The sequence below is a fragment of the Chrysemys picta genome, chromosome 3 (assembly GCF_011386835.1).
Source record: "Chrysemys picta bellii isolate R12L10 chromosome 3, ASM1138683v2, whole genome shotgun sequence".
NCBI classification, from domain to species: Eukaryota; Metazoa; Chordata; order Testudines; family Emydidae; genus Chrysemys; species Chrysemys picta.
The window spans coordinates 113,516,109-113,530,794 of record NC_088793.1 but is presented as its reverse complement, the minus strand read 5'-3'; the positions used below and the strand labels follow the sequence as shown (position 1 = coordinate 113,530,794).

General features: G+C 40.7%; 1 protein-coding gene across 4 annotated transcripts in view; it reads right to left on the bottom strand.

The window, feature by feature from the left end:
• The window catches only part of PCMT1 (protein-L-isoaspartate (D-aspartate) O-methyltransferase), a 59,946-nt gene that overhangs the window by 35,757 nt on the left and 9,503 nt on the right, over nucleotides 1–14,686 (bottom strand). For all 4 annotated transcript variants that reach the window (XR_010600119.1, XR_010600120.1, XM_005280449.5 and 1 more), the window contains exon 2: nucleotides 1,320–1,424. Coding sequence is in view for 2 of the 4 variants with exons in the window: in XM_005280449.5 (XP_005280506.2) it covers nucleotides 1,320–1,424 (105 nt within the window). In the remaining 2 variants the exon portion in view is untranslated. The remainder of the gene's footprint in view (nucleotides 1–1,319; nucleotides 1,425–14,686) is intronic.

Sequence of the window (14,686 nt, the reverse complement as noted above, 5' to 3'; positions counted from 1 at the left end):
GGGACGGTGTCTGTTTGCCTGTAAATCAGCATGCATATATATAAGGGGAATGAATGGGGGAGAATTGTATTGCATGCATTAACACTTAGGGAACATCAAGTCAATTTTTAATTTGATTTTTAAGATGCACACAAGACAAAGTTGGTTTATGTAGGAATATACAGAAAGTTCAATATGGACTAATGAATAATGTACTATAACTAATCTAGGGTTACCATACGTCTGGATTTTCCCGGACATGTCCGGCTTTTTGGGCCTCAAATCCCCGTCCGGGGGGGAAATCCCAAAAAGCCGGACATGTCCGGGAAAATAGGGAGGGAGGGCCCGGCGGTGCTCAGCCGGGGCCGCTGGGGCCGGCGGCGCGGGACCGGGCCGGGGCCGGCAGTGCTCGGCAGGGACCGGGAGTGCGGGGCTGGGGGTGGCGCGGTGCTTGGCCGGGGACCGCCGCGGTGCTCGGCTGGGGCCGGAGCCGGGGGCGCGGTGCTCGGCCGGGGGCACGGGCACTTGGCCGGGGGCCGGCGCCCCAGGGCCCGAGCCAAGCCAGGTGGGAGACGCCGGGGCCAGAGCCTCTTGGCTTACCTGCTGCCTCCCTGTTTCAGGCTTCCCGCAAACATTTGATTTGCGGGAAGCAGGGGAGGGGGAGGAGCAGGGGGCGGAGCATTTAGGGGAGGGGGCGGAGTTGGGGCAGGGCCGGGGCCCCATGGAATGTCCTCCTTTTTAAAAATTAAAATATGGCAACCCTAGATAATCCCACCATCAGCCAAAATAAAAGCTGAAAAAGAGAAGAAAAAATAGATTCACTTTGATTCATTTCCCAAAAAGAAAAATAATTAAAGGCTCTGGGTGGGAGCAAGTAAGTTCCAGAATTCACGATCCTTCACTGAAAAATGCCCTGCCAGCAGTCCCTTCTTATTTAACCTTTTAGGTCAAGTACCCACATCAGCTGACCTCAACTGCAGTATTGTTCAAAGAGAAAGAATATCTCTAATGTAACCAGATCAAATTATTTAGAGTTTTATACAGTAAAGCCATCACCTTAACTGCACCTGGTAACAAAATGAAAGACAATATTGACTAGAGGACTATAATATATTCCAAGAGGCGTCACTAAGTAAATGGGCTACTGAAGTCTATATTAGCCAAATCTTCAAATTAAAAAAGGCTGGATCAGCTAATTATGAAGAACTAAAACTCCTCCCATATAAAAACTTTTCAAGCATTTCTTTAAAATAAAATACTTTCATATTCTTATCACACATGCCAAACTCATACTCTGTTATAAAAGTGAGGATAGACATTTTAGATAGATGCTCTCTTACCTATTGATTGAGGAGAGTCCATATAAGGGTTGCATTTTGCATAGTGGCAACGGTCTGTAGCCAACATTACTTCATACACTTTATCTGATTTGATTATTCCATTTTCTGAAAAAAGGAGAGTTTTATTTACAAAAAACTGAAAGCACAATTCCTTTTTTATAATGATATGTCTATGCAAGGACACAAAATGTAAAATAAATGAATTCATAAATTGCAAGAAATCATGTATTATGCATACTTTAACCTGTACTATGCTTCATTTTAAGCTTTGACCAGTATCTAAACACATTGAATTTTGAGCTACACCACAAGTTTTTCTAAAAATTATCAAATGCTTTCAATTTTGTAAGATGTTGAAGATTTTATATTCATTTTCCAAAGATCTGCCTCCCTCCCTCCCCCCCTCCCCCGGGAAAATGGAGCTTGTTGAATACTTTTGCCACTCCTGAAAGAATACTGTCAATCTCTCATTTAATACTGAATATAAAGTACATTGTTCTGCTAACAAACCATTTATGGTTCCTCTACATACACAGGAAGGAATAAGACCACTTACAAGTGAGAAACTACAATATATTTGCCTATTTGACAAACTGTAATTTATTTTCAAGTGCTGTTTCACTATTTGTCTTGAGAAAAATGTTCCTCTTAAAAGAAACTCCTACATCATTAGGATTCTGACATTTGGTCTTAGCCAGCCCACACGAGAATTCACATCAAAACAGTTACATCTTTGTTGCTCTCCCAACTGAATTATAAATGCTTTTGCCATTTTACATTCATGTACATTACCAGTTCAGTCAATAAATTTTTTGTTTAACTTGTGATCAAGTTCTTTATTGCTAAATGATTATTTAGCCTTGTTTTCTTTAGTGTTCCGAAAAAGCATTCATGTAATCACAAAAGTATCTTAAAAACAACTGGAATGAACAGTATACTTCACAGCCAGTCACTTACATAACAAAAAGATATGCAGTTTAAACCAAAAACAAATGTTTTAAAAATGAAGTGCTCTATGAAGCTATTCACATTAAACAAGGAGTAAAAAATTTAAAAAGCACCTAAGCCATTTTTGAAAATGGGACTTAGACTCATACAATAGGCACTTTTGAAAATTATACCCAAGATCTAGTAATCTAAACCCAAATTCTTAAGCTTGTAATGGGACTGTTCTTATTAAAGTTACTTCCATTTTTCAACTTTTCATTCTGGGAATATTACTGCAAAATATCCATAAGGACATGGAGGTTCATATTTTTGCTGAGCTGCCTTTATCCTGCTATCACAACAAACTGTTAGTTCCACAGATCAATTATAACTAAACCTACAACAAAAAACACTAATTTACTAATGACAGGTAAGGGGTGAGAAATATCCATATTCCCATTGAATTAGACAATTGAAATCCAATAAATCTTTATGAGTGGCCAACTAGGAAAAATATTCCTAAATTTGTACTTTGATCTTTCCATTAGAGGTCACAAAAAGGTTTCCATGATTCAAGTCCCTTCTGAGATCCTGTCTTGAAATCTCATTAACACTTTTGTTATTGACTGCCACCAGCTCAGGTATTGTTTAAACGGCAAGGGGGAAGCAAAATAATCAAGAGGGTTCCATGGCAGGTGACTACAGCATCACTGCCTGGGCATTGAGGAGCTTCTGAGATGTAAATAAGGTACATGAGTGCGCAGGAAAAATCCCAACTATTGATTTCTTGTTTGAGATTGTAAGGTTGAGCAGGAAGCCTCCAATTTAGAGAAAGTTGGGCTAAGGTCACCAGTTAAATAAAACTATTTTATTTAAAAAATGATGGAATGTTAGCAAGTCTGCTGCAGCCATCTACACTGATATGCACATGCACTCAAAGGGTTAATTGCTACAAACTAGAAATATAGTCTACATTTCTTCAGCACCTTCCATTCAGGGGAATCTCAAAAATGCTTTATGAATGTTAGACTTCACACCACTGATTATTTTATTCTCAATTTTTAAATGGAAAATCTGACATTCGTAAGTGACTTGCCCAAATTCAGACAGTATGCGGCAGAAGCAGGAATAGCAATTAGATCTCCTTGACACAAACTGCTTGATTTAACTACTAGATAATGCTCCCTCTTGATAAAAAAGGACACTGATTTATATAATGGCCTGCAATTCCTCAATAGAATGCTACTCCATTTTTCAAATAGTGTCCACTGTACCGTAAGTATTATAATTAGCCCAGGGTAACACGTCAAAAGATTTTATTAATCCACAGGTAATAGTAGCAGGAAGTTTGGGAAGAAATATGCCACAATATTAATAACTAAGAAAAAACAAGTTTTGGTTTTATAACAGTCCTGAGTCTTTGAAGGCATCACAGATTTCCCTTTCTTGAGGCTCAGGCTCACAGTAAGAGAAAGGCAGAAGCTCTAAAGTTTTTGGCCCTCTCAGGGTGTCCCAACACTGCTGTATGGAGCATGACTCCCAGCCCTGGCAGGCAGACTTGTGCTGACTTTGATCAACGTAGTGAGCTAAAAATACCAGTGTGGACATGGCAGCCCTGGCCACAACTTGGACTAGCCATCAGAGTTCAAGCCTGCCCATCCCTCTGGGTCGGAGCGCAGGTGGCTAGCCTGAGCTGCAACATCCACCTGCTATTTTTAGCTCACAGATTGAGCAAAGATACCTCAAGTCTGTCTACTTGGGCTGGGAGGCATGCTCCTGGTTGCAGTAGACACACATCTCTGAAATAATGAAACTTCAACGCAAGCCCCCCCCATCATTCACCCATAAGGTGACCAACTCCCAGTACCATCTGGAATGATCCCTACCAGTTCCTGAATCGCTCAGGAAGCAAAGAACTCCCATAAAAATCCATTAGTAAAAGCATATACAATAAGAACTTGTCTTGGAAAAAGTTTCATCCCCAAGTACAAACAAGCAAGGCCACTAAGGCCAAAAACATCAACTCAAAATAAAATGTCCAAATCTTGAGGGCAAACTAGTAGATAGATGACAGGGAAATAAATGCTGCATGAAAATATATTTAAAGTAACTTAAATAAAATAAATAAATAAATAAATAAGCTTTCCTATTTAAAAGATACCACACACAGGATTTCAAACTCCTGGAGAGTTAAGAGATGAGAATTAAAAGAGTTAAGAATACTTGTAGTGAAAACACTACAGAAAGAAGAGATACTCTGATGTAGAATAGGTTCTGATCTTTGGTGAACTAGTGAGATGCCAGGAGAGTCAAACAGGCAAAAAGCAATTCAGGAACTCCTTCACCAACTGTGGATAAAGCATTACAGCACTGACATAATGTGCTTCTTCCAGGAAGCGACTGCACTTGAAAAGTTCCCACCTTGATTTCTTTCAAGAGATCAGAGCCAAGAATGGAAATCTCCTTCAACTATATCTTTAGAGTACATATAATTAAAATATACAAATTAAGTTTATTTGCTTTTTTTTATATTTAAGACTTATAATTAAATTTTTGTTCTATGCAGTAGAATAATTCAAATTTTATTTTAGACTGAGTTTCCCTTTTAAAAGGGATATTAATAAATGTCCCTGGGATGTGAAACAGATTTTACTTTTTTATAATTAGACATATTTCATGTCATATAAAATATGAAAATACAGGAATAAGGAAAAAAAGAGAAACCAAACACTGTAAAAACACAAAAAGAGAGACACCATTATCAATAATACAGGAAAGAAGAAGCTGAATGAAACCAGAAAGGAAAAGAAAATATAACCAGAGATTTTTTTTTTTTTAATTTTCCCCAAGGAGAGCAAGAAAGTTTTCCAGGTAAGTCTCTTCAATTTCTACTGAATCTAAGCTTTATTTCAAAAAAATGTCCTAGCTCTTATAGTTGTGAAAAAGAGACTTCTAAACAGGAAGTATTAGCTAATACAGTGCTGTCTTCCTCTGTCTATGCAGACAGCTCCCATGTGTCTGTTGTTGTTCATAACTTTTTTCAAACTGCAAGATGCAGAAAATTGACCAGAATACGGTCATTTTTAATTACTGTATATAGTCGATCATAAGCCGGTTCATTTATAAGCCAACACCTCCCCCCACGATGGATAAGTAAAAATGGAAAATTTTTATGACCCATTCATAAGCCGACCCTATAATTCAGGGGTTGGCAAACTTTGGCTCCCGGGCCATCAGGATAAGCCGCTGGGAGGTTGAGACGGTTTACCTTGAGCGTAAACAAAAGTGTCAGTAAGTGGTGGGGAAATTTTTTTTTGCGGGGGGGGGAGGGGGAGAAGCTGAGGGTCAGAGGAGTAACCCCTGTGACCACCCCTCACCCACCACTAGCCCGGGATCCCCACACTCTCCCCATCCCATCCCTTCCCACCTTAGCTGGGGCGGGCCAGGGGAGGATTCTCTGGCCTGGCCGGAGCTGCTCCGGGTGTCACGGACATAGCGTGTTCAGGCGGGCGGGGCCGAGCGGCGCAGCCACAGCATGCTGCGGTGGGCGGGCCGGGCGATGCCAGCCCCAGAGCTGCAGCTGCTTCGGAGGCCGGGCAGAGAGCAGCATGGCCAGAAGCAGAGAGACTCTGGCCCCACTTCTTCCCTTCTGGCTCTGCTGCCTCTCCTTGCCCCCTCTGTTGGGGGGAGGGGCTGTGTCCCACCTCTCCTTCTCTATACCCATTCATAAGCCGACCCCCTTCTCTGATGCTTCCCTTTTTTACTAAAAAAATTCGGCTTATGAACGAGTATATACGGTATATACAGAATCCTGTGAGCAGCCACAAAATTTACAAGAATTAAGTCAGTTTCACTCTACGCCTACTTAGGAAAGCTGGAAGCAGAAGGTACTAAAACTACTCGCTGAGGAGAAAAAACCAAAAGAAAGGCAAGCTAGAAGGGTTTAGAAAGGTAGAACAGTAAAAATATCTTCACAGCATCCAGAAAGCCAAAGGAGAGTAACAGAGATATCCCCCAAACATGACAGCCAGGAGGCTGGCAGAGGGGCAAGGTAAAGACTCACACACAGCATCCTCATAAAAGCCAGAAGACAGGAAGTGGAGAAAAATGCTGCTTTGTAGCTCTAAGTGGGGTGCTGGGGAGCTTCAGTTTCAGACACCTCCTAAGCAAAGCCTGATACAACAGGGGAGGAAAAGGTTTGGCATCTCTTCCAGACCCCTAAACAGTTTCTACCTACTATCCCTCTAGCTTTCATATAGATCTGTGACTAGTAATTTTTGCCCTCCAGAAACAGGTATCAAAACTGTTGCAACCCAAGCCTGAATAAGCAAGTGACATACTGATGGAATTAACCAGAAAATATAAGTACAATAGAGAGAAATGAGGAGGCAGAAGAAAGAAATGGGAGATGAAAATATGTAGTGGAGCCAGGGAAGAGAGTATGCCAAACTGATCCCCAGGCTTCCTGATATGCAGTATCCCAAGAATGAAGCCTGCTACCCAGGGTGAAAAACTCTGTGCTGCCAAAGCCCCCAAAGCCACAACCCTGAAATGTATAGTATTTAGAGTGTTGTGTATTGCATTTATTATTTTTTCATTGAAAAGTGCAATTACTAAGGCTGGTTGAATAGCAGAAAAATGTTGATTGTATACATGAATTAATCAAATACACCGCTACCTCGATATAACGTAATCCGATATAACACGAATTCGGATATAACGCAGTAAAGCAGTGCTCCAGGAGGGCGGGGCTGCGCACTCCGGTGGATCAAAGCAAGTTCAATGTAACGCGGTTTCACCTATAACGCGGTAAGATTTTTTTGGCTCCCGAGGACAGTGTTATATCGAGGTAGAGGTGTATTTTATATATTATTAATTTAACTGGTATTTGGCAAATATTCACTCAGTTATATTCGACCAACAAAAGAATTGGACAAATAAAACAAGTTACTCAGATGAAAAAAAAAAAAAAAAAAAGTAAAGTGAAGCCAAGAAAGGGGAAGAAGATATAACAAGAGCACAAGATGCATTAGTAGCTTATTTGATTAATGTATTTAATGAATTTCACAGGTGATGAACAAGATATTAACCTTTTTTTCTTCTTCCTATTAGGCTACTCCAAGTAGTAAGTTACATGTTTTAAAACGTGTTAAGTAAGATTATGTTAAATGCAGAACACAACTTTTTCATTCCATTAAATTGCAGGAGTGTAGTCTGTAGTATATGTGGCAGCACAAACATTTTTCACTCACATTAGCAGGCTTAGTCCCTGGGCTAAATGACAGGTAAATTTTTCAAACATCACAAATTGGTTTTCATTTTCAGAAAAACTAATATGTGATAAGTGTACTAGAGAAGCAATTTAAGGACTAACCAAAGCATCTGAACTGATGATCAACAGTGAGAGCAGGCAACTGAACATCTATTTAAGGAGTTTGCCACAATATTATCCTGTATAAACCACTTAAAAGTATTGGAATATTTAACAGACAATAATTTAAACAGGACTTTGATAATTAAGACCTGTATTATGGTTTACATAACACTGTTTATCTTTTTCTCACACAGACAGTGAATTTACCCATTTGCCATCACTGGATGTATATTTTGGAGGATGTAGCTGTTTGGAGAAAAAAATTATTTTGAATTTCAATGAAAATTATGAAGAACTCCTTACTAAGAGGAAAACATGTTGATTTTAAATTGGCCTGATGTTACTTTAACTTTTCTTTCATCAATGGCCATTGTGGATAAAAATCAATGATTCTTTTTTTGAAATCGGATTTTTTATTTAAATCAGAGTTTTTTGATAAAATGCTTTTTGAGGAAAAAAGCAATGTAAAGATAGTTTTAATTAAGATATCTTTGAGCTATAATGCATCTCACCATGGAATAGGGATTATAAATACTAATTCTATAGTATGAGACAATATATTCACGTAATGTTTAAAAGAAAAGTTTTGTAAATGAGTTCCAATAGCTCATGGATTAGGGACCCAATCTTATGGGGTTCCAAGGGCTTCTGTATAGATTTAGGTTAGTCTTTCTATCTACCCAGTGCTCAGTCTAGAAGATATCATCAGAGATGCTTAGTTTTGCAGTTCTCAAATTGTGGATTTGTGTCTCCAGAGATAATATGCTTGTTAACAGCAAAACTGTTTTTAAATATATAGAGAGAGGTGAGAAATAGACCTCAACACTATTGTCCCTCTGCAAATTTGTGTACACAGAGTCAATCCCTTACCTCTCTCTAAAAGTGCAAAGTTTCAAAAAGTTCAATGAATAGAAGATTGTTGGGGGTGGAATAGATCTGGACAAGGAGAAGAATTCTGGAGATAAATGTGAGATGGGAGGGACAGTCAGTAGAAACAAAAGTGAAACTATTTGAGCAGCATATTCCAGAAGTCTTTCTGAGTGTAGCATTCATTGATTTGAGATCTACCATACCATTCTCTCACTAGAAGGGAAAACCTATAATGGCAGCAGGCCGTAAAAGAGACCCAGTTTGGGAATATTTTAATGAAGTTCCTCTACCTGTGGGTAAGACAGGCATGTGTGCAAAATGCAAACAGTGCAACAAAGAAATGCGAGGCCTGGTTGCCCAAATGAAACATCATGAGAAGTGTTCCTTCTCAAGAGGAAGCTGCGTTGAAGATGATGAAAGGAACATGTCTGAACATGCAGGATCTTCAGGTTGGTAAACTTTTTTATTTCATACTTCTTTCTTAAGGACTGTATGTTCCTTCTGGACTATTCTTGAATTCTCATGTTTGAGCAAAAAATATAGCTGTTACTCTATGGTACTATAATTTTAGATGCAATTGTAATAAAAAAAAAAAATAGCTGAAATAGGCAGATCTTCCTTTTACAATTTCACCTTTAAAGTAGTACTGAGTGTCAGCGAATGCAATGAGTAATACTAAATGAGCAGTATGGTAATAATAATTAATAACTGCATTGACTTATTTTGTTTAGAAGAATCCATCCTCAACATACAGGATTCTGAAGACTATCCACCTTCAAGATCACCATCATTTTCTATAGTTTCAGAGTTATCTGCCAATGATAGTGTTTCAGTCACATCATGTATGTTACATAGCCACAGTATCACCCATAGCAAAAAGAAAAAAAAAATCATCCAGAAACAACCATAGATATATTTGTGATAAGAAGCAGCAGATTACAAAAAGAGGTAAGTGATGAAAAAATTGCCCGGTTTGTTTTTGCAACAAACTCTCCTTTTCTATGTAAAGAAAGAATCGCGGGGGGGGGGGGGGGGGGGGGGGGGAGGGGGGAGAGGGGGGGAGCAGGGGGGCGGAGGAATCTAACTTTTGAGGTCAAGCTTTATAAATATGGCAAAATAGGCCATGTAGTGTATTAAGGGTTTATTTTGTTCAATAAAAATAATTTTATATGCTGTTGTGTGTTTAATTAAATTCCAGTTATCATTCCAATGCAGCTTGACACAAAAGATGAACAAAACATTAATCCAGTAAATAAGCAATATATCATTCATAATTTTCTAACATACTAAAAATATACAATTAAGTAATGAGAATCTGAAAATGTTAAGCTATATATAATTACTTAAATAAATGTATATAGTTTATAGTGGACCCTGTTAGGCAGCAAAAAGATGTATCAAATCTAGTGTAAAGGCTCTATTTAGCTGTAAATCAACATGTAATGTTTATATCAACCAATGAGAATGTACCTTTCTTCAGAAAATAAAAAGCAAAAATGAAAAACTTGATTAAAATCAGCAATTTTAATCAAGAATTTCAACTTGGTGACTTAAATAATGGTTGAAATCAATCCATTCTGTGACATTTCTATTAACACTCAGAATAATATTAACTGTTATTGGCTCATATTCAATTTGTGATTCACAATAACCCCCAGATCCTTTTCAGCAGTACTACTTCCTTGCCAGTTAATTCCCATTTTGTAGTAATGCATTTTATTTTTCCTATGTGTGGTACTTTGCACTTTTCTTTATTACATTTCATCTAGTTGATTTCAGACCAATTCTTTAATTTGTCCTGGTTGTTTTGAATACTAATCCATCCTCTGACGTGCTAGCAATCCAGCTTGATGTCATCTACACATTCTATAAGCATATTCTCCACTCCGTTATCCCAAGTCATTAATGAAAATACTGACTAGTACAAGATACAGGACAGACCCGTGAGGCACCCCACTAGATATGTCCCCAAAGTTGGACAGCAAACCATTGGTAACTACTGAATACAGTCTTTGAACAAACTATGCACCCACTTTATAGTACTTTCATCCACACCACAATTCCCTAGTTTACTTATGAGACTGTCATGTGGGACTGTGCCAAAAGACTTACTAAAATCAAGATATCTGACATCTATGGCTTCAGATGGGAAATCATCTTAAAATATGCCTCACAAAAGGCTTAAGAGAGGACCACAGAAGTCAGGAAATATGTTCAGAAATCTGCCAGCAACTAAGATGGAAGGTTCTTTACTGAAGAATCCCTACAATGATGAAATTGCTGCTCTCAAAAGACACTGAAATGATTTTAAGAAGCTTAACATCTGAGAAACAAAATCTTCAGATAAGTTATCTTTAGCTTACTTGAGAGCAGAGTGACAATTGTCAACAGCCTGCCTATGTTACTCAGGTAAAAGCATGGGTTGAAAAATCCACTCAATCAGGGAAAGCAGAAATCTCTCTCAAGTGAGTGTCATCAGCTACTCCAGAATCTGAGCTTTCATTTAAATTTTATATTTTTTAAATTAAGTTGGTATTTCATAGTGCTATGACGAAAACCATCCAAATGTGAACCAGGAGGGAAAATAACAGGAAGCAAGCAAAGATATAGAGATCAGTATTAGACAGAACCTTGAATGCAAGGATGAAGCAGCTTGATGAGAGATCAGATGGGAAACTAGTGGTGGGGATCTGAGAATGTGTGGGGTGGGTTATGGCCTGAACAGCAAGCACGTCAGTGGCATATTGCAAAAAGAAGCAATCAAGGAAAATTATTTTTGTGGCAGCATACTGTATTGCTTGGAGAGGATAGAACGGGAAGAAAGTTAAAGAGGTAATTGCAATAACCTATGTGAGACATGACTAGGGCAGGGACCAACATTTTAGCTGTGGAAATGGTGAAGAGGTGGCAGAATTTGGAAGTGTTGTATAGCGTGAAGCAATATGATTTGACACAATCCTGGGTATGAAAGACAGGAAGGAAATTAGGATGACCCCAACATTATAAGCTTGAGCAACTGAGAGGATAGCAGATTGGTCAACAGAATGAGAAAAGTGGAAGAGAACCAGTTCAGAATCCTACAAAGAGCACTTCACCCAAGCAGCAATCAATGAATTATGAACTATTATGCAACTCCTCTCCCTTTTTCTAGGATCACTACATGCTTTAATACACCAGTAAATTAAATGCCAGTTAAAGCTATTAAAGATTGACTAAGTATATCTATTTCAAAAATATTTTCAGTTTACTGTAACTTTTCAGTAAATTATACTTACTGGGCTTAAGTTGTCCAGGACTGATCTCTGTTCAAAGAGGAAATTGTTTTCTGAACATTTGGGGAAAGAATGTTCAGCTACTTCAAGTGAGAAAGAAAACAAATTGAGAATTTTTTTTATAATTGTTGATATCGCTAGGCCTGAATGAACCAAAGTTCTTCAATGTTTAACTCTTATCAACCTCGAAAGCTAGATGCATGGAATGTGTAAACAGCCAATTATCAGTTACAACCCCCCCCCCCCCCAATACCAGGTACCAAGCGATAATGATGAGGCTAGCATGTTTCTGGCTGAAGAGGTAATAAACCAAGGGTAAACAGGACCAAGTAACAGTTTAGAGGAGTGTTACTAACAAACTAGACTTATAGCCCTAGAATGATTTAATTGCTTAAATGTATAAACATGTCTTCGGTAGAGGGGGGGGCTTAGTTGTAAAATGTATAAAGAGAGGAAAACTGTTTTTGCTGGTGTGCTTGATCTGAGACTTGCCTGTCTTCTTGCACCACTTTGAGATCTCAAATAAACTTTGTTTGCTTCTCCACCCTGGTGTGTTTATTGGCGCGAAGCACACCGGGCAACGAACCCCCTGTTGCTATCCTCGGGCCTCTGTGCCGGCAACAGTCTTGGCGTCCCTGGGTGGGCTCGAGGCTGAAATTTAGACTTGCCCGGACCCCTCTCAGAGGTCGACGGATTGCGGCGACGACCGACGCCCAGCGTGCACCAGTGACTTCATCGGGGGCCTCGGCGGAGACGTGGTTTGGTCGACCCCGGAGGGTACAACGCGCTCGAGTAGTGGAGAAGCAGCTGCGGGCGACAGTGCAGAACCGGACCCTTGGATAAGGTAGGAACAGTCCAGTGGGGACTTTACCTGTTTTGACCTGGGGACGCCCAGTGTCTCCCTAGAGTATGGGGCAGGGACAGAGTACTGCAGGCAGGGCAAGGTGTACACCCTTAGAATGCATTCTGGTGAACTGGAAAGTGTTTGGATCGGATCCATTGATTAAAAGTAAACTGAAAAGATTCTGTACAGTAGACTGGCCTCAATACCAGCTAGAGGACCAGGAAAGGTGGCCACCGGAGGGATCACTTAATTATAATACGATCCTTCAATTGCTTCTGTTTTGTCAGCAAACGGGTAAATGGAATGAACATATGTATGTACAGTTGTTTATGTTGTTAAGAGATAGGTCAGATCTTTTGCAAAGGTGTAATTTGACTCCGACAGGTTCGGTAGTAACTACTGTTAGTCCCCAGAACCCTCCCCCGGTTGTGATGGCAGAGTCGGTGTCCCCTTCGGCTCCAACACCCCCACCATATAAAAATAGGGTGCCTCAGGTCCCAGAAATTGCCCCTCGGTGGGATTCTATCCATTGATTACTGAGACTCTGATAGCCCGTCCAGAAGCAGAAAATCGCCCAGCCACTACAATGCAGGTTTACACCGATGTGCCTTTTAACCCAGTGGACCTAGCAGCCTTTAAGGCACAGGCAGGGGAATTCTCTACGAATCCAAGCAAGTTTATCTTGGTCTTTGAAGGGTGTCTGGCTAGCCATAAGCCTGACTGGGATGACTGTAATGTCCTTATGCGGACGCTGCTGTCCTGCTGTCTGAGGTGGAGCGTAATCAGGTTGTGTCTAAGGCACGGGAGGAGGCACAGCTTAGACATGAGGCAAACGCAGTAAACGTCCCTGTTGCTCCAGTTCAGGTCCCTACAGCAGACCCCCGGTGGAATCCCAACGTGCCGATGGATCTCACCCGTCTCACTGTATACAAGGAGCTCCTATCATGGTCTCCGACACTCAGCTGTCCGACATAACAATTGGGCTAAGCCGTATGAGCTAGTACAGGAGTCAAAAGAGAGTCCGGTTGCTTTTCTGCAGCGTATTCGGGATACCGTCAGGCAAACTACTAATGCCAATCCCGATGATCAGGCAACTGAGGCAATTATAAAGGGTATCTTTACCAGCCGTGCAGCCCCTGATATTAAAAGGAAACTGCAGAAAAAGGAGGATTTGATGGGCATGACAATGGCACAGATTTTGGAAACTGCAAACAGGGCTTACAGCCTTAGGGAGGGAGAAAAGGAAAAGAAGCAAGTGAAAATGATGGTTGCAGCAGTACAGGCTGGTGGCAGGGGAAAATTTCAGGAAGGTGGAAGGGGCCGGGGAATGAGAGGACATGGACACGGGCGCCCTGGCTTACAGGAAAGGCTCTGGGTTGCAACCAGTGTGCCATATGCCGAAAGGAGGGACATTGGAAAAATGAGTGCCCCGAAAGGGAAGGTACCCCTATGATGGCAGCGGAGGATCAAGAATAGGGGTGTCAGGGGAGATGGACTATCCTGCCCCTGGAACCCTGACTAAAAATGCGGGTGGGAGATTCAGACAGACTTTTTAATAGACTCTGGAGATGCACGAACCGCTGTAAACCAACTCCTTCAGCTGCCTGTGGCAGATTCTCTCACTGTAGTGGGAGCCACAGGGAAAGGAACTAAGTGCCCAATATATGCCCCAGCGGAATGTGCTTTGGGAAATAGAACTCTATCTCACAAACTGGTTTACCTCCCCGATTGTCCAACGCCACTATTAGGACGGGATCTGCTTTGTCGCTTAGATGCCACCCTGCATTTCACTCAAGATGAAATAAGCCTCACCTTACCTCCAGAGAATGCCTGGATAATGACCCTTGCAATTGAGCCCTCAACCATGCAAGCCCCAGAGTGGAGTCAGTGGGAGAAGCGGGTTCTTCCTTTGGTATGGGCATCAGGGATCCCAGGAAAGGCAGCCCATCAAACCCCTGTTACTGTTCAGCTCTTGCCAGGAAAAGGTCCAGTGCGAATCAAGCAGTACCCGATCAAAAGGGAAGCCAGAGAGGGACTGCAGGAAACTAGAGACCAGTTCCTAAAGTGCGGGGTACTTAGA